Genomic DNA, 26,827 nt, shown 5'->3' with positions numbered 1-26,827 from the left:
GTTTGTTGCTTTATTTGACGTTAGGTTAGGTTATATTGGGTAATGGTTAGCCCATAGTGCTGGGGTTATACATAAGATATTAACTATCACCCCTTCATTATTTAAAAAACAAGGTGTAGAGAGGGGGGTGGGATTTGGTGATTAACTTGTAAGCTATCACTTAAAAACTCTTAAGTACGAGATATAAACGTGAACAGAAGTTTAAATTTCTATTACCTGTCATCCGGTTTTGCCAAGTTCTTTGGATCCAGGTTTTCTGGAGGTTCCTCTCCATTGTGCCATTTCTTTATATGAAGTTTGTAACCTAGTCGGTGCTGGAAGGTTTTATTGCATCTGGAAGAAAAAACTTATATGTATATTTTTTCAATGTGTAAATGATGACTTTATATTTTAAACTAACGGCTAAGCACCTTAAGGCCTCTAGGTGCACTTGAGGGTGGTGGGGAGGAAGTCAACAATCCCCCCCCCTCACTCTCAATTTTAGTTTGAAAAAGAGAGAGTAAAAATTCTCTAATGATGTAGCTTTGCTTGAATGGATGTCATTATTCTTGCAACTAAAAAAATTACCTAAAGCATCTTGTGTTCATAGCTTTGTGTCCTCTCTTTCCTTTCTGCTTTAATTTACCAGAATCTTTATCTGCTGGGTCAAGTCTAAAATATTTATAATCATAAACCAATGCAAACATTCAAAACTAGAAAAAATAAATCCGCAAAGAAAATTAACTATAAAAGGAAGACCCTTCTACAAATGAAAAATGTATCTAAAATACACCATGATTATTCATTAAATATGTAGGTATAAGCTACTAACATATTAGCAACCTAAAATGACGACAAATTTTCACCTGTCATCACCATATCCACATATATTTTATATCTAATATAAGTAAATATATTGACCAAAACAAACTTACTTATTAGCAGCTGTAATTTTGAACTCTGTGTTGCCATGAGCTTGATTCATATGTTGCACAAGAGCGTTGGCGTCCACATATTTCCTTCCACAGTCAAGACACAACATTTTCTTGGCACGGAATAACTTGGTACCCGTCCCCTTCGCCTCCATGGCCTTCAGCCTGGTCCTATATTATAAAATTTTATAAAAGATACACAACACAAGGAAACCCCTTCCTTTTTTACCCCCCTCTCAGCGTTCACATCCCTTCGCAAAAACTTACGTGCGCCCTGTACTTCAGTGTTAAAAGCTTCTAGCTTTCAGGGGCACTGTATTTGAGAAGGGACAGAGGCTTCAAAAAAGCTTAAAACCATCCCAAGATTTAAGGATGAAAATAAAATACCTTAAAAAGTTAAAACTATCACAGGACCCATGTGACGCTGACTTAAAATAGAGAACCCAATCAATTCAGTAGCTATTTAGATCTCAAGCTTCAGACAGAAAATTCTTACAACTTTAAATTATAGGATAATCTATTGTGTTCGAAGCAAAATATTTCTGAATAGCTTTGAACTTTTGAATTGAGGATAATTTTAAAAACTAACTATTGTTACCTCATTTCTCTCTCTCCATCACTCATATCACTATCATCAGTTTTGAGAGCAGACAGAACTGACTCTTCACCATCACTACCATTGGCCTCACTACCAGCTCTGTTGAGGTTATCAGTGGTCATACAAATATTATAAACAAGCTAAATTTTATCTACAATAAGCACAGTAATCAAGTTTAATTTGGTGCTTTCAGGTAAAGTGCCCGTTGATCACTGATAAAATGAAGGAATACCGTTATCCAGAAAGGGAGGGGACATTGGACTATAATTTACACTGGTACCCAAAATTTTATTTAATATTATTCGTTGTCTAAAAACTTTGCGAAATTTTCAACCAATAATCTAATTTACAGATAGGTTTATTTATCGTCCATTGTATTTTACCTGACGGGTACAATAAGTTAAAGTATTTTGACAGGTATAGTCAACAAATCAATAAAATAATTCATTATTTGAGTGAACATTCCTTGATGCAGCTCGGCTATTGTCTCTGCTACTGTTTGCTTCCTCTGCCTTTAACAAGTGCTTCATTCTCTTTTTTCGTCTAAAAATTATGAAACAAATTAAAAATCTGGGAAAAATAGACTACGCAATTTTATCTAGGCTTATAGGAAAATATAGGAAATCAAAACTAACAGAGAAAAGAGTTTCTGTTCTAACAATATTATGCCAAATTGTCATAGAAACCACCAGTAAAGGCTTTTTTAAAATTTTTTAAACCCTAATTCGATTATTTTGTCCTTATGTTGGAGCGAAGCTACTCTATAATTTACGTTGTCTGTCCGTCCGCCAATCAGTTTGTATCGTAATAGGGACAATAAATAAAATAAGACAATCAGCTAAAACTTTCAGTGATGAGATGTTTTCTTTGCCATATGCGCTTCTAGTCTATACAATTTTTTGTCCGCCTGTTATCAAAGCTTTTCTGTACAGAGTGTCGTCCTAGAAATTCACATTTAAAACGACAAAGGAATTATAAAAATATACCTCTTGGCAATTGGATTAAATAATTCCTCTGGATCACTGTATAACTCTATACCCTTCTTTTCTCTGTGCATCTCTACCAAATCTTCAGGTATAATATCACTCCAAGCTACTTCTTCTAAATAGAGAATAGTTATTTATCACATTGTATTATCGACAGCTCTCCTTGGATAATGATATAAAAATGAAAAAAGGGAATGATTAAAACGTTTTTTTAAACCCCAGGAGTTAATCTAGATAGCGAACAAATGGTGAAAATGTCTAGATTGCACAGAACAGCCCACTACTTTTAAAATAATTAAAAACAAGGGCGGGGGGTTGTATTTTTGCCTGTGCATAACCGCTATGGGGAGCCCTAACACTATGACTACCGTGTACTCAATATAACCTAACCCAACTTAGATAAAAAACATACAAACGAAAATTTCACTCTTTTTTTATATTTCTTTTAAAATAAGGTTGGGGAGTTTGTGCTCGACTAGACAAATAGAGGGAAACTACACAAAAAATCTAACCTTTCTTTTCTAATTCCTTCTCTGTTTCCTCAAACTGAAGAGTTGTGCACTTGAAAGCGGAGAGTAACTCATTATTTGCGGAGTTTCCCGTGGCGACCTCCTCTTCCTCGCGCATTTCCGCGCTCTCAAGAATGGCGTCAAGATTCACTTCCTTCTCCTGTTCGGTTTCTTCTTCCTGTGGGGGGAAAAATAAACTGTAAAACGGTAAAATATGAAAAATGATTCCCTCAACGTCAACAAAGTCCACACCAAGTTTGGTAACAGAGCGAGTATAGGCGTATACGCGTATAGGGGACTGTAAGCGGGGTGGATGGGTTCGGAGCGAGAAAAGTGCTACCGGGGGTTAACAAAACGGGTCTAACTCAGACCACAGATGAGATACAGAGACTTTAGACCTACCGTTACTTTAAAATAATCTTATCTTAATAAATCTATCATAATGAAATACTGGTACAAACTGGTTATAGGTATATTTGAACTAGGGGGAGGAAAAAAATGAAAAATTTTTTGGCAGCCGGGGAAAAAAATATATCTTGTGCAGAATATAGATACACCCATGTAACGCGGTGTAAAACCTTCCCAGCTAGCAGATGCGTAACGTGTTACGTCAGTCACAGTCGCAGGTTCTATAAACATGTCAGGTCCTATTGAAATAAAAGATAGATGAATTTTGTTGACTATGACTTTACCTTGAAAAGATCTTGTGCACCAAACTTGAGAATAAGATTAAGCTCCTCTTTACCAAACTGTTGTATCTTGGTTGGTCCACTACTGTTCATCATGTTGATACCTCCACCTCCTTAACAAATTAGAGGAGTTCAAGCGATTTTAGCCCAATGATTTTAAGCAAATTAACAAAAGAACTTGTTTATAAAACTTTTGGATTGTAAAAAGAAAAAACTTCCAATAGGTTATTGTTAATTAAGTAAGGTTAGGTAATAAAATGTTAATAATTGCCCCGCAGCGGTTAAAAATTGGAGAAAAGCTACTGAAAATATACGACGAAAACCATGCACGACTTCGTTTTCTTTTCATGATCAAAACTTTGGGTACCAGTTTAATTTACAGTCCAAAGTCCCCTCCCTCCCTTGGAAAAGCATTTGAAATGTGTTGTTACCTGCCCCGACCACAGACTTGCCGCTGGTGTCCATGTTCTGAATGACGAGATGGTCCAGCACCATCTTGTTCTTGGCACGCTGGATAATATCCTCGTCTACACTAGAACTTGCAACAAACCTTAACAAATAAAGAAATGACTGATTAATTTTGTAAAAATAATGTTCATGACCTAAACAAAATTATCGGTTCTTTCCCTCAAAGTGCCTGTCGAGCCCTAAAACAACTTAACTTTTTAAATAAAATTGATACAAAAGAGGAGTTAGTCTTTTTTACAATAGGTTAGGTGAGGTTTCGAAGCATTAAATACAGAATAGCCCAGCATGCAGGGTTAGGGAACCACTGAATATACCCCCACAGGGGAGGGTAAGCATAAGGGGAAAAACCACTGCATCTTTTTCATAAAGGGTGGGGGGGATTCTTTCCTCAACAGCAACAGCAACCAAATAAATCTTAATTTAATCATTGAATAGAAAGATATTTACCTAAAGATTTTAACCTCTTCTTTCTGTCCAATTCTATGGGCTCTAGCTATGGCCTGCAGATCATTTTGTGGATTGAAATCACTGTCGAAGATGATCACTCTAAATAAATAATATTTCATTAAGTTTAATTCTCTTATTCTTCAACATAAAAGATTTCAGGATACATTTTTCGTATATTATTTCCAGTATGGCTTCGAAGCCTATTATCATCCGCTGGATTAGAAATAGAAACGGTTCACAGCCGTACTCAAAAATCATGTTAGTTTCGTATTACAGACAATTTTCCACGAATATTGAAACAAAATACCAGCTTTGTTTTAATCTTATATTTTTTCCGTTTAATATCAGCGGAAAACTGTCTATAATACAATATGATAAATAACTATTTCAATAACTTCAAAGATTTAATGATGCAATTTCCGTATGATCATTTCCATTTTTATATTTCATTAAGTACCTATTGGCAGTTTGAAGATTAATACCGAGGCCACCAGCTTTAGTCGACAGCAGAAAACAAAAATCCAGAGATTTTTCATCGTTAAAAGCGGCGATGCTTTGTTTTCGGCGGTCGGCAGATACTGAACCGTCCAACCGTTGGAATGGGTAACGTTTAAGGCTGAGATATTCCTGAAAAAAAATCAAATCAATAGTGAAAAACAAAATTACCCCTTAATATTTTGTTTATAAGCCAACCAATAAGCTAACGTGGTAAAACTTTGGGTACCGTATGAGTGTTATTTTCAGCCCAATGCAGTGTCTCCTTCTTCCCTTTCAATACTGGAACTTAATCATAAGTAATATAGTGTTTTACCTCCAAAAGATCCAGAAGTTTAACCATCTGAGAAAAGATTAGAACTCTGTCTCCCTTCTCCCTGAATCTTGTGAGGAGTTTGTCCAACAGGAGAAGCTTTCCACTTCCATAGATCAACTCTTTTAATCTTTCAGCCTGAAAATTTAATAAGTTTTTATTTCCTGCAAATCTTGCAAATTTAGAAAGTAGCGCAGCAGTACTTACTACAAAAGTTGGTTTTATCAATCTTTCAAGAAGCACAATAAAATCATAAATGGATGGACAAACGGACAAAGTGAGTTACAGAGCACATGTTCAATGTTAATAAAAAAGATGAGTGGGGGGGGGGGAGGGTAGACGAGGAAAGAAAAGAGATAAAAAATTCCTTTGTATATTAATTAAAAATAACTGACATACGTAATAAAGACGGTCTAAGTAAGGTGTTTACAAGATGCTTAAATAGCAGCTGAGAAATTCACATTTTCCCTATGGCGTTACAGACTTACGGACGGGCAGACTAAACTTATCCAAGAATAGCTTTGCTACTAAAACCAACTTACTGGATTGCTGCTAGGTCCATCTTCCAGTTCTTGAATAAGATCTGCGTGGTTACAACACTTGCGTAGCTGCATCAACACATTCAGCAGGCTCACCTATAGATATTATAGATTTGAAATAATTCCTCCGTTAAGCAGATACACTAATCCTAATATATGTAACAATTTTGTAACTTTATGTAACATTTTTTTGCAATAGACGGACAAACGGACCAATTTAAGATAGAAAGCAGCTGTACCAAGTAAATTGTACGTTTACCAAGTGATTTTAATGAATTAGATAGTGTATGATAATTTAATATATTATATTCCATTTCCCAATGATGGTAAACAAACCCTTCCTACTGTAGATTAAAAGTATTGGTTGAAAAGTTTTTAAGCCAATAAATAAAATAACTTTGGTTAAAAAGTATAATTTACAGTCCAATGTCCCCACCCTCTCTTACTCTTACCTGATTCTTTCCCTTGGAGAGAGCCTCAAAATTTCTGGTGAGCACAAGTTTATAGATTCTTTTCTGTCTGACAGTCATATCCACCCGCAGAATCTGCTCAACCTTCGGTGGCAAGGATTTCTCTACATCTTTCTTTAATCTCCTAAATAATCAATAACAAATAGTTGTTAGAAAAGAACATTTTAGTACAGAAGCTAATATACAATTTACTAGGTATGTCAGTGTGTCAGTCTGCAACATTATGGATAAATGTAATTTCTCGGTTGTTATAAACCAATGATTTTTTTCGTGACGCTTGACATATCCTCCAGCTTACCTGATAATAAAAGATTTAACTTCCAGCTTACTTGATTATATAAGGGTTAAGAAGAGTATGAAGCTTGACATAACCTCCAGCTTACCTGATTATATAAGGTTTAAGAAGAGTATGAAGCTTGACATAACCTCCAGCTTTGTCTTCTTCTGTTCCATAGTTGGCGTTAAAGGTCTCCCAATCCTAAAGAATTAAAAAACTTAACACTCACCTCAATATAGTGTTTTTAAGTTTATGAACCAACTGATAAATTGTTAATAAACAATGAAATACTATTTATTGATATTTGGACTTTGAAATGAATATAACATATTTAAATAATCAACTGTGTTGATAAACCAATAAAAAAAAAGATTGGGCAGTTCATCTTCAACATTTATCTCAAGGGACATATGTGCAAATAGGCGTCCTAAATATTCAGGGATAAGGGATGGGAAACGTAGGAAAATATTATTTCAGGCCTATTTCAAGCCTAGGCCTATTTCTAGCCTAATAAACCAGTTTTGGGATGGCGCAGTGGTTCGTATAAAACGCTAATGAAAAAGCTGTGTGTGTGTGTGTGTGTGTAGATAAAGTATAGAATCAAATTCAGGTAGCTAGTTTAAAGTAAACATAACTTTTTATAAACCTATATATTAATGGCTTTTGTTAAAATGAAGTTTTTTCTCTCCCAAATTTTTTTTATCTTTTACTTTGGTAATTTGAACTGTCAGAAAGCTATCGTTGGGTTTCCCTCAGACAGATTTTAGTTTGTATTATTTGCATTTTTATTGATGAGTAAAAATTTTATTTGAAAATTTCATTGCTAATTAAAATTCAAAATAAATAAATTAATATGCACTTGGGTAACATTCTATCAAGTTCTTTGGATACTATTAAGTAGTGATAGATTTGTACTGTGTTGTATTGTACATATATTAGGGTTAAGGTGTTGTATTTATTCCGTATTAAATTTTTTAAATTCAAAATACAACATCTAATCTATAAACTACCAAATGAAAATTCGTAGCTACCTTCTTTCCAAAAAATAATCCCGTTATTTTTGTTTTTTCTATATCATAATATGGCCCTTTTTTAATGTTTAACTCTAAGCAGATTTAATAATTAAGCTAATGTGATCTAACACCATTTATATTTATTTTTTAGTAGCAGACAAAATCATTATTTTTTCTAGAATTGTCTGCTTCTAAAATTTCCGCCAATTGGTGATTGGTTGTTAAAAACAGGCCGATTCTTATTGGTTTAGAGCGATAGCTACTTGGGAGCGTCCGCCAGTTTGATAGGAATTTGTAATAGTTGCAATATCCCTTTAGAATCTAGGCCGGGACCTAATTAATGGCCAGGTTTCCTATCCCTTATCCCTGTAAATATTACTTAAACAGAGACAGTCTTCACAGCAAATAACTGAAAAGTTATTCATTACGGTGACTTAATTTGAGACACCTCCTAAATTTCTCGAGGTTGAGATAATAATGACTAATGAGTGAAAAGCTTTTATTTGCAAGTACATCAAGCTTCTTCTGGCCTTAGTGGCTATATTTAGATGTCTTGACCTACTCGATGAATACCTAGATCAAAACACTAAGTATATATGGCTAATCGATGAAATCCACATTACTGAATTTTGCCGGTTTAAAGGCCTTCTGCAGAAATCAGACTCTTGGCTTATCTATCTTTCTGAGTAAATCCGATAATAAACGAACTATAAATGACATACGGACGGACATTACAAATTTACAGAGTAGCGGCTCTGCTAATAATAGCATTGATGATTACTAACCTCAAAATTGACAGGTCTAATATAGCTCAACAGACACCACAGCTCTTTAAGAGAATTCTGTAGGGGGGTACCAGTCAACAACAGCCGGTGTTTAGATTCAACAGTTTGCAGAACTTTGTACAACAAACTTTCTTCGCTTTTTAATCTGTGAGCTTCGTCGACGACAATGTTGCTCCATTTTACTGCGGAAAAGTGATCTCGATCCTTAAAGAAACATATTTAGTTTTAACGAAAATAAAATTCTTTTCTTTATATACGTACAATTTGCAAACCCCTTGGACCGGTCCTGGCATAGTTTTAAAATTTAATGGTCTTAGCTTCATTTTTTTTGGAAACAGATGAAAACGTCGTCGTCAGTAGTCATTCAAAAATCTAGGGAGACGAACAAACATACAGTATACTATACAATACATCCAAATACTTAGACATAAAAAATATTTAGAAGAGCGACAAAACATTGTTTTCTGTTGATATATATAAAAGATTTTTAAAAAAGATGTAACTAGGTATTCATATTTTTTAAAGTGTGAGAAACGGATGAAATTTGGATACCTATATTTAAGAGGTCCATAAAACTATAAAAGTATTGTTTCCAATGGGGGTAAATTCCACATAACCACAAATATTACCTTAACCACCATCTCGTAATTAGTGAGGACAACATTGAAAATAATCTGTCCACTCTTGCTGAACATCTCATAGTTGCGAATAATCTCGCGTGATGCCGCGTTACCATTGTATGTCACAGTGTTCATTTGTGGCGCCCACTGGGTGAATTCTTTCTGCCAGGCGGCCATGGTGGACAGAGGTACGACAACCAGCATGGGACCTTTGAACGAATAGCAGTGCCACAAGTACTAAAGACAAAGAAAAGTTTAAGTTTTTATGTTTCAAATTGTTCATTTAAAAAAATGATAGTTTTTAAACTGGGGGATGCTGCTTTTTCAACTAGAAAATATATCCTAGGCATTATGTTTTTGACAATAAGTGGGACGGTATTTGTCAATTTTAATATATGTATTTATTTTTAAAATGTTTAGTTTTAATCACATAAATGGAATACCTTAATGTGAGTCCTAATCTTACTCATAAGCTCGATAATGTTTAATGTTTAGTATGAAAACTTAAACTTGCCCTGAGAAAAGAAATGGATTGTATAGTTTTTCCGAGACCCATTTCATCTGCCAAGATAGCAGAATTTCCCTTGCTCCAAGCATTCAACAAAAAGTTCAACCCCTCCAGCTGATACTCTCTTAATCTAAAATAAAAAGAAATTTAAAAATTAAAATATCAAATAAAATGGTATTTCCAGAATTGCTTCAAAACCAGTTGGAACTGGTTCTCAACCATACTGTAAAGCATCGTAAAACAGACAATTTTCCACGGATGACAAAACAAAATCATAAATGACAGTATGGCAGATAAATAAAATAATGTACAACCCAAAATAAAATAAACAAATTTGAATTAAGATTAAAATTGTTGGTGGTAAAGTGAAAACCATGCTAACTTTTACCAACCAATCAAGAAAGGAGAAAACGTGTTTATAAAACTTTGGGTACCAGTATAAATTGGGTACTCCCTGACATAATCATTACCTGAATTTTTCACTGCCAAGGAAATCTGGCTGTTCCTTCATTGGAGTGAACTTTAGGTTGACCTAAAAAAAAACAACATGTTTCAGCCTACAACTCTTGAGGGCTGGGTGACGCTTAGGGTAATCGCCACCCTGATCATACTCTGCAAGTGAATTGCAGAGTAAAGCCCAAGGGGTTAAGTAGGGTAATACCCAATAGACAACCAAACTCTTTGATTTCATAACCTTTGTCTGGAAGTCCTAACTATGCATATAAATGAGTTGCGCCTGTTTGTGGCCAAGGAATTCCCCCTAGTCTGTCTAATAATCTCGTGCATCTGACAAAGCAATGGTAGGAACCATTTTTTAATTCTTTAGTTATGACGCCATGTTGAGCTTAGATTTGAACTCATAACCTCCCCGAGATATGTTATTACAGCACTATTGGGGTATTTGTTTGATAATTTAGGTTGTACTTACCCCTTTCATTGCACTGTCATAATGTTTAGGCAAGGCTCTGCTGGATATTCTTTCCTCATATTGCTCTAGGGCCTCCTATTAGGGTTTCAATCATAAACATTTTTAATGTATTTATCAAAAATTTTAAACCGTGCTTTCCCTCAAGTGAAAAATTAGAACTAAACCGTCACCGTTTCCATCCATTTGAGTCGAGATTGTATACGTATACAAGGTAACCTAACCTAACATAAAGTGCTAAAATTAATTATTTTTTTAATGGAATGGGGAGGGGTTTTGTTTAGAAAAAACATTTGAGAGAATTTGCCTATAAATCATAAATTATGGACTTCTTTAAAGGGACGAGAAAAGCACTAATTTGAAATCCGCTTAACCTTCTTATAATACCTACCACTGTTCTAAAAAAAATAGATGCTTATGATTTCCTGGTAATAATTTGTGATGTTAAATTCATCTTCCCAGGTCGCCTCCGAGTAAGGAAGATTTTTCCATTTCACATAATAATCTTTACCACCACTCTCATTCTTACGCGAGGCAAATATTCTTTCTATCTCCATGTAAGATCTCAACAATTCTCGTCCCATTTCTAAACACGGTAAAAAGGATAGTATACAAGATCTTTTTTACAAAACGTAGGTATGCCTTTTTGACATAAGAACTCTCTATACGTACATACAAAGCCGAGGAGAAGTCAAGAAATTATTTTCCGGTGTGGCTGCAAAAGGGTTGGTTGTCCAAAGGGCGTTTGACCATATGATCATGCACAGCAATTAAGCAAGGTTTGGGTCATGAATGCTCCAAAATAAGATCTCGTGGTGTATCCCCGTCAACAAAGGCTATCTTCAGGCTGAAGTTGTTAGATAGCTGAGCTTCTAAAAACAAAGTTAATGAGTTATAAAAATAAATCTTACCAATTTCAATGTCTTGATATTCAATATCTTCTGGGCTAGCCCTTTTCTTCCAGGACTCGAAATCTGACAGCTTGTTTTGGTAGTTGATTAATTTTCTGTAACCTTTTATATCTTGAGATCCTTTCTTGCGGGCAGCTGAAAAAAAACATATTAACTTTTTCTAATAAAAAGCGTATGACATATGATTTTTGTGTATAATCCTGAAATTTCCAAGAAAGTGAATTATTAAAGTTAAAGGGGGACGTAACTGAAGCTTTTTTGATGCTGGGGGGGGGGGGGGGGTTTTCTCCGGAACCACTTGATGAACCGTGCAAATTTTTTGGACTTAAGCTTTTAGGGCTATGAACATCTTATGGTTTCAAAGTCAACCCCCTACCCCCACCCCCTAGCCCCCCGGGGCTCAAACCCCCCCTAAAAATGAACCTAACCTTAATTTTCTCAAAAACCATTTGACCAATAGGGATGATTTCTTACACTTAAGCTTTTATGGTCATAAACTAACTTCTAGATTAGAAGTCACCCCCCTGCCGCCAACCCCTAGCCCTCCGGGGCTCCAAAAAACCCTAAAAATGAACCTAACTTTAGTTTTCTCAGAAACCATTTGACCAATAGGGATGATTTCTTAAACTTAAGCTTTTATGGTTATAAACTAAATTTTAGATTAGAAGTCACCCCCCTGCCCCCAACCCCTAGCCCTCCGGGGCTCAAAAAAATCCTAAAAATGAACCTAACCTTAATTTTCTCTGAAACCATTTGACCAATAGGGATGATTTCTTAAACTCAAGCTTTTATGATTATAAACTAACTCCTAGATTATAAGTCACCCCCCTGCCGTCAACCCCTAGCCCTCCGGGGATCCAAAAAACCCTAAAAATGAACCTAACCTTAATTTTCTCAGAAACCATTTGACCAATAGGGATGATTTCTTAAACTTAAGCTTTTATGGTTATAAACTAACTTCTAGATTAGAAGTCACCTCCCTGTCGCAAACCCCTAGCCCTCCGGGGCTCAAAAAAATCCTAAAAATGAACCTAACCTTTATTTTCTCATGAACCATTTGACCAATAGAAATGATTTCTTAAACTTAAGCCTTTTTGGTTATAAACTAGCTTTTGGTATAGAAGTCACCCCCCTGCCACTAACCCCTAGCCACCCGGGGATCAAAAAAACCCATAGCCCCCCCTAGCCCCCCGGGGCTCAAAACCCCCCTAAAAATGAACCTAACCTTAATTTTCTCAGAAACCATTTGACCAATAGGGATGATTTCTTAAACTTAAGCTTTTATGGTTATAAACTAACTTCTAGATTAGAAGTCACCCCCTGCCGCCAACCCCTAGCCCTCCGGGGCTTAAAAAAATCCTAAAAATGAACCTAACCTTAATTTTTTCAGAAACCATTTGACCAATAGGGATGATTTCTTACACTTAAGCTTTTATGGTCATAAACTAACTTCTAGATTAGAAGTCACCCCCCTGCCGCCAACCCCTAGCCCTCCGGGGCTCCAAAAAACCCTAAAAATGAACCTAACTTTAGTTTTCTCAGAAACCATTTGACCAATAGGGATGATTTCTTAAACTTAAGCTTTTATGGTTATAAACTAAATTTTAGATTAGAAGTCACCCCCCTGCCCCCAACCCCTAGCCCTCCGGGGCTCAAAAAAATCCTAAAAATGAACCTAACCTTAATTTTCTCTGAAACCATTTGACCAATAGGGATGATTTCTTAAACTCAAGCTTTTATGATTATAAACTAACTCCTAGATTATAAGTCACCCCCCTGCCGTCAACCCCTAGCCCTCCGGGGATCCAAAAAACCCTAAAAATGAACCTAACCTTAATTTTCTCAGAAACCATTTGACCAATAGGGATGATTTCTTAAACTTAAGCTTTTATGCTTATAAACTAACTTATAGTTTAGAAGTCACCCCCCTGCCGCCCACCCCTGGCCCTCCAGGACTCAAAAAAAAAAAAATGAACCTAACCTTAATTTTCTCAGAAACCATTTAATCAATAGAGATGATTGCTTAAACTTAAGCTATAATGCTAATAAACTAACTTCTAGTTTAGAAGTCAACCCCCTGTCGCAAACCCCTAGCCCTCCGGGGCTCAAAAAAATCCTAATAATGAACCTAACCTTAATTTTCTCAGAAACCCTTTGAACCAAAGGGATGATTTCTTAAACTTAAGCTTTTATGATTATAAACTAACTCCTAGATTATAAGTCACACCCCTGCCTCCAACCCCTAGCCCTCCGGGGCTCCAAAAAACCCTAAAAATGAACCTAACCTTAATTTTTTCAGAAACCTTTTGACCAATAGAGATGATTTCTTAAACTTAAGCTTTTATGGTTATAAACTAAATTTTGATTTAGAAGTCACCCCCCTGCCGCCAACCCCTAGCCCTCCGGAGCTCAAAAAAACCCTAAAAATAAACCTAACCTTAATTTTCTCAGAAATCAGTTGACCAATAGGGATGATTTCTTAAACTTTTATGCTTATAAACTAACTAAAGTTTAGAAGTCACCCCCCTGCCGCAAACCCATAGACCTCCGGGGCTCAAAAAAACTCTAGAAATGAACCTAACCCTAATTTTCTCAGAAACCATATGATCAATACGTCAGATTTCTAGGACTTTTATTGTTTAGAAGTCACCCACCTGCAGCCAACCCCTAGCCCTCCAGGGCTTCAAAAACCCTAAAAATGAACCTAACCTTAATTTTCTCAGAAACAATTCGACCAATAGAGATGATTTCTTAAACTTAAACCTTTATGGTTATAAACTAGCTTTTGGTATAGAAGTCACCCCCCTGGCGCTAACCACTAGCCCTCCGGGGTTAAAAAAACCCATAAAAATGAACCTAACCTTTATTTTCTCATGAACCATTTGACCAATAGAAATGATTTCTTAAACTTAAGCCTTTTTGGTTATAAACTAGCTTTTGGTATAGAAGTCACCCCCCTGCCACTAACCCCTAGCCACCCGGGGATCAAAAAAACCCATAAAAATTAACCTAACCTTTATTTTCTCAGAAACCATTTGACCAATAGAGATGATTTCTTAAACTTAAGCTTTTATGCTTATAAACTAACTTATAGTTTAGAAGTCACCCCCCTGCCGCCCACCCCTGGCCCTCCAGGACTCAAAAAAAAAAAAATGAACCTAACCTTAATTTTCTCAGAAACCATTTAATCAATAGAGATGATTGCTTAAACTTAAGCTATAATGCTAATAAACTAACTTCTAGTTTAGAAGTCAACCCCCTGCCGCCAACCCCTAGCCCTCCAGGGCTCAAAAACCCTAAAAATGAACCTAATCTTAATTTTCTCAGAAACCATTTGATCAATAGATTCTTAAACTTAAGCTTTTATGCTTATAAATTAACTTTTAGTTTAGAAGTCTTTCCACTCCTGCCGCCAACCCCTAGCCCTCCTGGGCTTAAAAAAAACCCTAAAAATGAACCTAACTGTAATTTTCTCAGAAACCATTTGATCAATAGAGATGTTTTTTTATGTGTATAAACTACTTTTTTTTTGTTGTAAACTAAATTTTATTTTAGAAGTCACCCACCCCATAGCCCCCCGGCCCTGGGCTCCTAAAAAATATACTTAATCTTAAATTTCCAGTAATTTTTTTTAAAACATGCTTTCAGAGAAATTACCTAATCTCAGTTTTCTCAGGAATTGCATTATTAAATCATCCCTATTGGTCAAATGGTTTCTGAGAAAATTAAAGTTAGGTTCATTTTTAGGGTTTTTTGGAGCCCCAGAGGGCTAGAGGTTGGCGGCAGGGGGGTGACTTATAATCTAGGAGTTAGTTTATAACCATAAAAGCTTAAGTTTAAGAAATCATCCCTATTGGTCAAATGGTTTCTGAAAAAATTAAAGTTAGGGTTTTTTTGAGCCCCAGAGGGCTAGGGGTTGGCGGCAGGGGGGTGACTTATAATCTAGGAGTTAGTTTATAACCATAAAAGCTTAAGTTTAAGAAATCATCTCTATTGGTCAAATGGTTTCAGAGAGAATTAAAGTTAGGTTAATTTTTAGGGTTTTTTGGAGCCCCGGAGGGCTAGGGGTTGGCGGCAGGGGGGTGACTTATAATCTAGCAGTTAGTTTATAACCATAAAAGCTTAAGTTTAAGAAATCACCCCTATTGGTCAAATGGTTTCTGAGAAAATTAAAGTTAGGTTCATTTTTAGGATTTTTTTAAGCCCCGGAGGGCTAGGGGTTGGCGGCAGGGGGTGACTTCTAATCTAGAAGTTAGTTTATAACCATAAAAGCTTAAGTTTAAGAAATCATCCCTATTGGTCAAATGGTTTCTGAGAAAATTAAGGTTAGGTTCATTTTTAGGGGGGTTTTGAGCCCCGGGGGGCTAGGGGGTGGGGGTAGGGGGTTGACTTTGAAACCATAAGATGTTCATACCCCTAAAAGCTTAAGTCCAAAAAATGTGCACGGTTCATCAAGTGGTTCCGGAGAAACCCCCCCCCCCCCCCCAGCATCAAAAAAGCTTCAGTTACGTCCCCCTTACATAAACTTATAAAGTTATTTTTGTAGGTACTAATAATTTTTTTCTCTCGAAGCAACAACTGCAAGATTTTACAATCTGAACTATCCATTCAGAAAAATTGGAAAGACACGCATAAGGTAGATAATCTTTGCTTTAAAAAGTAATGAAACCTACCTAGTGAACTCTCTGACTCCCAAGTGTTATTAATATGCGACCACCCCTTCCACTTGATAAGAAACTGTCTCTCTATCTGATCTGTTTCCAGTGTCAGGTTCGGGTCCCCGTTAATATGTACAGACCAGTGCATGGTATTCTCGCCCGTAGCTCCAACTTTTCCTAAGAGAAATCAAAATTAAAGTTACATTTTTACATTGTACTTCATTTACATTACATTACATTACATTACATAAAATAAAAATATTATAATAGTTATTTATCGTATGGCATTAAGACAGCTTTTCGAGGATAGTAAAAACAAAAATAATAAAAGTAAAACCAGTTTTGTTAGACCCAAAGGCACGGCCTAACAAAACTGGTATTCATTTCATGATTTTTGCTTCATATCCGTCGATATTGTCTGTACTACGACATTATTTTTTTTAATATGGCTTAGAATCGATTCTAATTCATTAGATAATAATCGGTTCCGAAGCCATACTAGAAGCTATGCTGCAATAGCAAGATTTGGTTGTGATACACCAAAATAAGATCTTGTGGAAACTGAAACACGTCCCAAGAACAGCAACATTTCGTGGAACTACCCCCCCAAAGACGTCCAAGGGTGAGGGTAAAGGTCCCCCCCCCCCTCAATCCTTTGAAACACCTCATTTTACGCCTTCAAAATAAATTAAAAAGCTTGGACGTCCCTGCTACCTCTATACCTTTTCTATGATCAAGAACAAATTCGATGGCATCCACATCTTCCTCTGGTTCCTGATGGTAGGCAGCTGAGACTCGACCATCATCCTCCTGGTCTGTCATAAAGTCAGAACTATGGTCAATATCCTCTTCTTCGTACTTTTTCTTATCCTGTAAATATAGCAATTTTATCATGTCAGAAAACAAGAATGGATATATTATTACTGGGAACTTAAACCAGATTCTAATAAAGTGAAACTTGTAGCTGGCTGAAATAACGATTCTCCCCATCTACCCCCTTTATATGATCCCCTCCCCTCCTAGTGGATGAAAGAAATATGACCAATAAGTGATGTCCATGTAAGCAACCTACGTTGACGATAATTTTTCAAAAATATTAGAGAATTATTTCATTAAATAAATGCTCTTAAAGGCTTTTTAAAAAAAATTTTATGCCATTTTTTTGGAAAGTACAACACCTTGTCAAATAATTTGCCTATTAATTGAAATTATTTGACCACATAGAGGTAAAAATTAATAGCAACGGGAATAAGAAGGGCACTATCTATAATACAAAGTAGAACGATGTCTGTCTGTCCGTCCGTCTGTCCCTCTCGGTAACCACTGAACTGATTGGATTCTACTCTTCAGGGTGTATGCCTATTGGTCCTGTGGTGGTTTTAAGCTATTTTCTTGGGGGTGGGACACCCTAAATCCCCCAAAAAATGAAAAATCCCCCCCCCAAAAAAAAAAACACACATAATTTTCTTGGGAACACATTAGACTATGAGCAGTACCAGTAGTAATTTATTTTTTTATATTTTTTTTAATTAGGTATCTCTTGGGGCAAAGTCCCTAGAGGTTAGAGGTGAAGCCTCTAGTTCCATAAACAGTACCTAGTGATTAAAAGAATTATTGGTGAATGTATATTTTGTTAAATATTGTGAAAGAAACAAAAACTGGACTTTTTTTATCTTTTAAGTGCAAAGGAAGATGTAGGAATTGAAATTAAAAATTTATTTTGCCTTAATCTTCTAACATGGCTTTTGATTAAAAATTTGTATTGCCTAGTTATTTAGAGCATCTTATTATAGACTGCTTTCCGCGGATAAAAAAAAATAAGATTTGAAACAGTTTTGTTAGCCACCTGGGACCGAAGGCCCAGTTAAACAAAACTAGTTTCAATTTTATGGTTTTTATTTTAATATTAGTAACACGATACTTTTCCTTATTTTTTAGTATAGCTAAGAACCGGTTATAATCAAGCGGAAATCAATCGGTTTCGAAGCCATACTGGAAAGAAACTCACCTTTTTCCTTCCAGGTTTAGATTTTGCACCTCCAGATTTCTTCTTAATTGATCTTTTCCAACCCCGAGCTTTATCTTCATCACTAAAGTCGGAATATTCGTCTTCGGAATCATCCTTCCGTTTCTTCTGTTTGATCTAAAATTATAATTAGTATTATAAGGAAACATAGCAATGTATTTTAGAAAATTACATGGCTTACGTTTTGATGGATAAACGTAAATTTTGTACAATAAAATTGAACAATAAACACATCTAACTAGCAACAAATGAAATATTTTGTTATTATTTTTACAAATAAAGAGTCGACTCATGAATATTGGACAAAGACATATTAAGAAAATTGAACATTTAAAGAGGGGCAACATATGACACGCATACATGAGATATCATTTACAAATATTACAACCTTCATCATTATAATTCATAAAACGAAATGTTTGATCTTATAATACTTAGGTACTTTTATTATATTTTGTTATTCTATAAGTATACCATTTTTAACTATTAATAGGAAGATATACCTACATTTTTTGGCAATCAATATAATTTTAATTTTACCTTTTTCCTTTTAGCACTAGCAATTCTGGCAGCGGCAAAATTCTCTTCTTCGTCCTCTAAATCTTCATCAGAAGCTGCATTTGACGTTGTATTTACCGACGACGGCGGGTAAGAAACATCGTTACCGCCATTTTCCGCCACTTTTTGTTTCCGCTGGTATTTCCGTTTCTGTGTTGGTTGATCGTCATCGTCGACTAATAATGGCGGGGAATCGAACTTTTTGGGGATTTTTCGTTCCCTTCCAGATTTTCTAACGTTGCTGTTGATTGTGTTATCAGAGGGTGTTGTTAGTATGTCTTCAGATAATTTTGCCTTCTTTTTCCGCGGCATAATGTCTTCGTCCTCCTCAAGAACATCATTATCGTCCGTTTCCTGTTCGCTTTCCTCGCCGCCGTCGCCAGAAAAGTCAGGATCCGAATTGCTACCATTTTTGGTTGCAATCTGCTTTGGTGCACTTTTTATGACGCCATTCTCATGAGCTCCGTTGTTGGTGTTGTTGACCTCTGCAACGCTTCCGTCCTCTGAGGAGCCACTGCTCATGTTATTGGAACTGATTTCAGCATTGTTGTCATGCCCGTTCATTCTACTCAGCTGGTTGTCTTGCAGGCTTATAACTATGGATGCCTCCATTTTAAAGTCTACGTTTGTTTACTATTACCAGATGACCTAAACAAAACAAAAATAAACAGTCATTCCATTGTAAATTGGCTACAAACAGGACTAGTGATACCTTTTACTTTCAACGAACAGTAGACCCAAAGGGAAAATGTATTGATTATAATATCTATTTGGAGTTGAATTAAAAAACTTAGATATCATGTAAAATAAAGTGAGAACTTGGAGGTATGTATTCTAAAAATCTTTAAAAGCTAAAATTGCATCTACAACTTCCTTTAGTTATGTATTACCTAAGAAGTTATTTGGAAAAAAATAAGCTCTTATTGATTAGGCCATATTTCGACATTTTTGTTCATGTACTAAAAATTAAGTCTAAATACCTATACATTTTGTTTTACGGGATCTTTAAATAAAATACTAGGGTTGGCAATCCGAATCCGGAATCCGCCCAATTTTTAGCCAATTTTGGTATCCGAATCCGGAATCCGTTTTTTAATAGCGGATTCGGATTCTTAATTGGTAGGCTAAAATTAGCGTCTTGAGTTTTTTCTTTTTGAAGGCAAAGATTATCATTATTATATGTAATATCTATTAAAATCTTGTTCGTTTTTCGGAAGTGAATTAGAGAGAACACCAAGAACATTAATTTTAGGACATATGTAGCACTTAAATTTTTAGATTTAAAAATTCCATTAAAACATTGCTAGAATACGGAATCCGCCAAAAATAAGAATCAGGGGGAATCCGCCTTTTTCCCCTACCTTTATATACATTAAAAAACTGCCGACAAATCCGAACCATCGAGGCTTAGCTTGACTAAAACGGCCGGTATAATTAAGTTTTACAACATTCGTTTTTTTAACGACACATACCTACCTATTACATTTAGTTGAAATTTAATTTGATATTATTATGAAATTAGAAAATTACTTAACTTACTTTAAAATAAACAAATTCTATTTCTTAACTGGTTCATTTTCACTCTAATTTTTCACTCTGAAATAAAATAATATTTAAATAACGTGTTTTTTCCAACATTAATTTATATAATAACGTTATATATACATATATTTATTATTTTTACGATATCAAATCAACATTAGCCTATAATTAAAGAAGTAAAAAAGTGTTTTTGTTATCTGAAGCTAAAGATCTCTTATATTACGCGCTGGTCCAAATTGGTTGCACTATTCAGGGAAGCTGTATACATATCTTGAGGGGTGGTTAACAGCTGTTATACTGAAATCTCCCGCACTCCTCTTGACTAGGGGCTCAGTGACTATGTACTGAACAATGTATTCACTTATTATATATATTTCGATTTTAATCTAATCTATTTTATTTTAAAAATCATGATATAACATTATTTATATTAAATACAATATAGATGATAAAATAAATTGGGATTCGAACCGAATACCTGCACAATAATTTCACCCCATCGATCCAACATACCTCCAAACCAAAATAATTCTATAGTATAGATAAATTCTAATTCTTAATTTAAAAAAAATTAAAATTATTGATTATTTTTCTAAAACAAAGATGGTTGCTCTAAACTTAAAAATCAATTTAAGCGCAGGTGAAAAAAACTTTCACTTTACAGAGAAGATGAAAAATTCTTTTTTTGGGTACCTCATAATAAATTGCATAAGATTTTTACCCAAAATTCAATATAAATCGATTAATTTAAACCATAATTTTAATATATAAAACAATTAATTTAACTTTAATTAAAATTTCAATATTCCCATTTAAAAGTCATTGACTTTCACAGTGTTATAAAGGCGTGCTTTATTTTAATATTTTCCAAGGAACAATTGCAAAGTTGTTGTGATTGGTCCAGATTTGGGTCACGTGACCCTGGGAGCCAAAGCTGTGCCGAGATTGGGGACCTCCCATTGGTTCATCTCTGCGAGGCTAGCACCCAGAACATTTGTTTTTATAGCAGACATATCTGTTTGTAAACAAAGAGCTAGACTTTCGGCTGACTTGCGGACATTTTCTTTATAACAATTTTACCCCTAAAATCAAAACATCTAGAAAAGTGCAAAAATTGAACATTTATGCTTTCTATAAACTTAAATAATTATAACAAATAAACGATTTTAAATCATATATTATCAAATTAGTTTTCAAAGTTTCGGCTATGGACGGTTTAAATTTCTTACATGCAAGGATTTTGTATAGGTGAGAATTTTCCGAACATATTTTGTTAGATAAGAAAAAGCGGGCATTAATATTGTTGCCGTAGAATTGATATAAAGAAGGGGGAAAATCACATATAAGAATCTATTCATATAAGGAATGATAAAGGTCATATATATAAAATCAGTTTTTATGAGAAAAAGCAACACAAATTTTAACTTATAACTAAATTATAAATTTTATCCTATCCTAAATAGATCTTGTACGGATTTTATGTCTGAAAATCTCAATCTCTGAACCTATTGTGTTACTTTAAAAATCTAAAGTAGTGGGATATCTATCAGTATAGTTATTTTTTACAACCAATATTAATCTAAATTAAGCTTTTGTGACCTTTTATTTTAGCTTGACACCCTCTTTGCTGTTTTAAGAAGTGTATCAATTGTGGAGGAAAAAATGCGTTAGGGGGGATCTGGTGTATATCCACACCCCTTAATTTTGCCACGGGATTGAATCAATCACCTTTTACTTTCTCATCATTTTGTATGGCCTCATCCAACAAGTAAGTCTCACGTTTCATATGACATACTAAGCTGATTTTCAAGGAACCTAAATTTCTTTTCAGCTATAAGCATTAAAATAGAATATTCAAAAGCCTTCGTAGAAACTAATCTTTAGGAACAGATGCGTCCTTGTCATGTTAGTAGCCGAGTTAATTCCATAATACAAATCCCTGTTCCGTATGGCATTACCAATGAACCAACAAGTATACAATAGAAAACTAATTATTATTTAGCATCAAGATATTTTATACCTACCTACCAAAATTACATTTTCTGTGTATCTGATTTCTTATTCACTATAACAAATGAAATAAATGGTTAAGGGAAATCTTTACATAGAATTTCTGCCGTTCATCTTAAATATCAGTAGAGAAAATTACATATTCACATAGAATAGACTTTAAGGTTATAAAATAGCTTAATATTGATATAATTTGTTTTCTTAAATTCCAGTTTTATGATTGTAAAAGAAATATGGAAACTTATGAACATTTGGTAATTTACATTTCTCATTTACAATTTGTTCTATATCAAAATATAAAAAAACTATTACTAAACATTTATTATATTAGAAAATATTTAATCCTCATCAACTATTTCTTCTTTAACGACAACATCACATTCAATAAAGACTGTAGATACAGAAGGTGGAACTGTATTATTACAGGTTTCCATAATTTCTAAATGTTCAGGGGATTTTTTATGCATTAATAACTCTGAACTAGAGACATAATGTTTGTCACAAAGGCTACAGGAGAAGTGGCTCATTTTGTGCATATTCAAAGCACTAATGCGAGCAAAAGACATTTCACATTGATCACAGGGGTATGGTTTCTTATGAGTATGCATCTTTTTGTGTTTATTCCATGAACTCCATTGATTGAATGTCTGTTTACAAAAATCACAAGAGTATGGCCTTTCTCCTGTGTGGATCCTTTTGTGCATAGTCAAAGTACTATTCTTAGAAAACGACTTTTCACATTGATCACATGAGTATGGTTTCTCACCAGTATGAACTCTCCTATGATCAACCAAGTGAGATTTCTTCGTAAAATTCTTGTTACAAATATTACAGGTGTTCATGCTGTTATATTCTGTCCCAATCTCCTGAAATTAAATTTATAAAATTATATTAGAACAAAAAGTATTGTTATACAGATATTTTCAAATAAACACAGTCTTTAAAACTTAAAAAATTAGGTAAGATGTACAAGTTTCCATGAGATACTAAACTTTATACTTTCAATAACACCACGTCAACGACCTTGTCCCCGTCTGCCCCTATGGCATGGCCCATTAGCTGGAAAGTTAGAGTTATATATAGAAAATAAAGATTTTAAACATTTAACCATATTCTTGTACTATAAATACGGTGGTGAGAGTTCGAGTTCAATTCTCCATGTGTTGACTTGAATTTCTCATTCGCAATAATGATCACGCAACTTCCCCTGGTTGTGTTAGAGGGGGATTATTGAGTAAGTTAGGATACTCATTAGTCAAGTACATAATATCAGTACTACCCTTATCCCAAGCTCCTATGCGGAAAGCGTCATTCATTATGGGGACTTAATTTGGGACACCTGCCATACTCGGCGAGGGTTAGGTAATAATGAGTAGCTCTCATGAGACAGCGGGTCAAGTCATAATGTGCTTGAACGTGGAGCTTGATAGCCCTAGTGGCTAGACAAAAGTGTCTCAGCCTACTCCATGACTACTTAGGCCCAAACCCTAAGAAACTATGGCTAATCAATCAATCAAAACTATAAATATCTACTATACAGTTTACTATTGTTTTTATGTAAGTATTTATTACATATAAAAAAGTTTAGATGTGAAATTGGCAAGAAATAGATGTATAATTGACAATTTTGAATGTTTAAATGCCTGAGTTAGATGTATATTTGTCAGCATACCTACTATATATAGCAAATTACTGTCGAATTTACATCCAGACAAACAATTTTGAAAAAAATACACCCACTGCATTTCTGCCAGTTGCAGGAACGGCAACGTCCCTATCAAAAAGAACCATTCTTCTAGCTCTACTATAACTAAAGTTATTTTTTTTTTAATAGGTATGTTTTATATAAACCCCCATTTTCATAATAATTTGTGAGTAATTTATTCACAGAATCAGCATACAATCTTAAATTAATATCTTAAAATTGTTAGCTGTGGGCTTAAATTTTTTTAGCTGTTATTTAATTATAAGTTTACCTTTTTTATTTTTGCACAAACAATTCTAGAAGTGGCAGAATTCTTCCCTTCTTCCTGTAAATCATCATTAGAAGCGGCGTTTGACGTTGTACTTACCGACGAAGTATATACGGAAGTTGGAACTGTATTATTACAAGTTTCCATCATTTCTAATTGTCCAGGGGATTTTTTATGCATTAATAACTCTGAATTAGAGACTATTTCTTCTTTAATATCAACTTCACATTCAATAAAAAAAGTAGATGCGGAAGGTGGAACTGTATTAGATGTTTCCAACATTTTTAAATGTCCAGGGGATTCTTTATGCATTAATAACTCTGAACTAGAGACATAATGTTTGTCACATAATTTACAGGAAAAATGGCTCATTTTGTGCATATTCAAAGCACTAATGCGAGCAAAAGACTTTTCACATTGATCACAGGAGTATGGTTTCTTATGAGTATGCAGTGAAGTAGATACAGAAGGTGGAATTGTATTATTACAGGTTTCCTTCATTTCTAAATGCTCTGGGGATTTTTTATGAATAAGTGTCTCTGAACTAGAGACTATTTCTTCTTTAACATCAACTTCACATTCAATAAAAACTGTTGATGCAGAAGGTTGAACTGTATTGTTAGATGTTTTCATTATTTCTAAATGCTCTGGGGATTCTTTATGCATTAATAACTCTGAACTAGAGACATAATGTTTGTCACAAAGGCTACAGGAGTAATGGCTCATTTTGTGCATATTCAAAGCACTAATGCGAGCAAAAGACTTTTCACATTGATCGCAGGAGTATGGCTCACGAGTATGCATCCATTTATGTTTTATCAATGAACTTCTTTGATTGAACGTCTTTTCACATTTGTCACATGAGTATGGCCTTTCTCCTGTATGGATATTTTTGTGCGTTGTCAAATCACTTTTCTGAGCAAATTTCTTTCCACATTGTTCACAAGAATATGGTTTCTCACCAGTGTGAATCCTCCTATGAACAACCAAGTGAGAATTCCGTTGAAAATTCTTATTACAAATATCACAAGTATTCATGGTGGTATTTCCTCTCTCAATCTCCTGAAATTAAATTCATTCAGATATTTTCAAATGAACACAAAAATTTAAACAAGAATAGTTTTCACGAAAACTGATGCCTTTTTGAACTGAAATAATATTGTTATTGTTTTATGCATGACCAAGAGACAGACGGACAAAATCATAATGTATAGAGTAGATGTGCATATATACTATAAATCTTCACTAAAAATGGCTGGCAGCTGTCTATCTAAAATAGCAGTTGAGAAAATCACATTTCCCCAAATATAAGGTATTTGTCTTTTTAAGCATGACCGACAGACAATAATGTATAGAGTAGATAAACATATATAATAGGAATCTTCCCTTTAAATTTCTTCAATGTCAGCCGAGAAACACATTTCCTCCGTAGCGTTACAGACAGACAGACAGTAAGTAAAAGTTCTTATGAGTATGTCATATCGCCCCCTCTTTTTATAATAAATGGGCAGTAATTCATTTACAAAATCAGCATACAATCTTAAATAAGAAATTTGTTGCTGTGGGCTTAAATATTTTCTTTACTATGTTTTAACAATTTCTTTTTTTAATAAATGTTTGATAAAGTATACCTGCAAATTATTAATGCTTTGGTCACATTTGGGCAGCTTAAACAGTTACAATCAATCTAAAAAAAAATATCTTACATGTAAAGGATTGAATAAAAATTAAAGTTTTTAATTATTTTTGAAACAAAATCTTACTTTGCTATGACTTCTTCTTTTTGAGCCAACAATTGGAAACGATATGGTTTAGAGCATTAAAAAGTCTCTGATTTTTGTTCTACTTTCTGAAAAGGATTTAGTTTTCTTTATAAAATAATTAAAATTCTTAATTTTGAAAAATAAATTACATACAGAGTGATGGATTATTTCTTGACATATTGCTGTACATCTTAACTAAGTGGAGTAAGTAAACGTTTTTATTATTTGTTTGATTAAAAATTTAGGGAAAATGAATGCTTGTGGCGAAATGAAATAAGCATAAATAGACTTTTTCTGTACATCTAAATATTTTTTTATCTCGATAATAAAATAGTCACAAAGGCTCTATTTTCTTATAAAAGCGAGAAGTTTGTAAACATTTTACTCAACCCACTAAATCGTTACAATTTTCATGAGAAATACGCATTTTATAAGGCATACAACACGCTCTAATTTTCGTTCTATTTAACGTAATTTTGTAATTTTTTTGCTGGTTATTTCATTTTACATATACTTTTATCATTTTATCAAAAAAAAATTTATCTTTTTTCATCATTTTTTGGAGAAATTAATGCTTAAACTAAGGGTATCTTTAGACGCAAAATTGACGCACTTAGAATAAAAAATGCGTATTGAGTACAAAGGGGGGATAATTTCAAGTCATGAATGTTCTAAAGATATCTTTTTTTCCATAAAATTTTAATGTTTAGTCCACCGGAGATTACCCTGAAAATCATATATCAATTTAGGAAGATAATTTTTGTAGAATAATTACAGAATTTACAACGTTATGGACTCTGAAAGTATAGTTAAGAACAAAGGCGTGCAAAAGG

The 26,827-nt window shown here is 34.3% G+C and overlaps 2 protein-coding genes across 12 annotated transcripts in view; both read right to left on the bottom strand.

The window, feature by feature from the left end:
* Positions 1 to 20,306, bottom strand: part of LOC145313760 (uncharacterized) — a 26,624-nt gene extending 6,318 nt beyond the window's left edge. For 10 of the 11 annotated variants that reach the window (XM_080153334.1, XM_080153340.1, XM_080153341.1 and 7 more), the window contains exons 1-27: positions 20,246 to 20,306; positions 18,689 to 19,354; positions 18,131 to 18,265; positions 16,845 to 16,992; positions 16,138 to 16,299; positions 11,465 to 11,599; positions 10,981 to 11,139; positions 10,557 to 10,633; positions 10,099 to 10,160; positions 9,635 to 9,758; positions 9,130 to 9,357; positions 8,501 to 8,704; positions 6,809 to 6,903; positions 6,408 to 6,549; positions 5,959 to 6,051; positions 5,420 to 5,554; positions 5,066 to 5,235; positions 4,609 to 4,707; positions 4,125 to 4,243; positions 3,697 to 3,806; positions 3,008 to 3,182; positions 2,496 to 2,610; positions 1,974 to 2,052; positions 1,510 to 1,607; positions 915 to 1,082; positions 568 to 651; positions 217 to 333 (exon numbers count right to left, since the gene is read on the bottom strand). In XM_080153334.1, the coding sequence (XP_080009460.1) occupies positions 217 to 333; positions 568 to 651; positions 915 to 1,082; positions 1,510 to 1,607; positions 1,974 to 2,052; positions 2,496 to 2,610; positions 3,008 to 3,182; positions 3,697 to 3,806; positions 4,125 to 4,243; positions 4,609 to 4,707; positions 5,066 to 5,235; positions 5,420 to 5,554; positions 5,959 to 6,051; positions 6,408 to 6,549; positions 6,809 to 6,903; positions 8,501 to 8,704; positions 9,130 to 9,357; positions 9,635 to 9,758; positions 10,099 to 10,160; positions 10,557 to 10,633; positions 10,981 to 11,139; positions 11,465 to 11,599; positions 16,138 to 16,299; positions 16,845 to 16,992; positions 18,131 to 18,265; positions 18,689 to 19,318 (3,863 nt within the window). In that variant the 5' untranslated portion in view covers positions 19,319 to 19,354; positions 20,246 to 20,306. Of the gene's footprint in view, positions 1 to 216; positions 334 to 567; positions 652 to 914; positions 1,083 to 1,509; positions 1,611 to 1,973; positions 2,053 to 2,495; positions 2,611 to 3,007; positions 3,183 to 3,696; positions 3,807 to 4,124; positions 4,244 to 4,608; positions 4,708 to 5,065; positions 5,236 to 5,419; positions 5,555 to 5,958; positions 6,052 to 6,407; positions 6,550 to 6,808; positions 6,904 to 8,500; positions 8,705 to 9,129; positions 9,358 to 9,634; positions 9,759 to 10,098; positions 10,161 to 10,556; positions 10,634 to 10,980; positions 11,140 to 11,464; positions 11,600 to 16,137; positions 16,300 to 16,844; positions 16,993 to 18,130; positions 18,266 to 18,688; positions 19,355 to 20,245 lie in introns of all 11 variants that reach the window. The other variant, XM_080153338.1, reaches the window with a different exon arrangement.
* On the bottom strand, positions 20,302 to 26,827 carry LOC145313766 (uncharacterized). Its single transcript, XM_080153358.1, has 4 exons — positions 25,995 to 26,827; positions 25,863 to 25,918; positions 24,235 to 25,293; positions 20,302 to 23,124 (listed from the first exon to the last, which is right to left on the bottom strand). The coding sequence occupies exons 3-4, from the start codon at positions 25,267 to 25,269 to the stop codon at positions 22,597 to 22,599; spliced, it is 1,563 nt and encodes a 520-aa protein (XP_080009484.1). The 5' UTR covers positions 25,270 to 25,293; positions 25,863 to 25,918; positions 25,995 to 26,827; the 3' UTR covers positions 20,302 to 22,596.

The sequence above is a fragment of the Acartia tonsa genome, chromosome 3 (genome assembly GCF_053477335.1).
Source record: "Acartia tonsa isolate MP-2025a chromosome 3, ASM5347733v1, whole genome shotgun sequence".
Lineage (NCBI taxonomy): Eukaryota > Metazoa > Arthropoda > Copepoda > Calanoida > Acartiidae > Acartia > Acartia tonsa.
The sequence above is the reverse complement of the archived record's forward strand: the minus strand, read 5'-3'. Positions and strand labels throughout refer to the sequence as shown.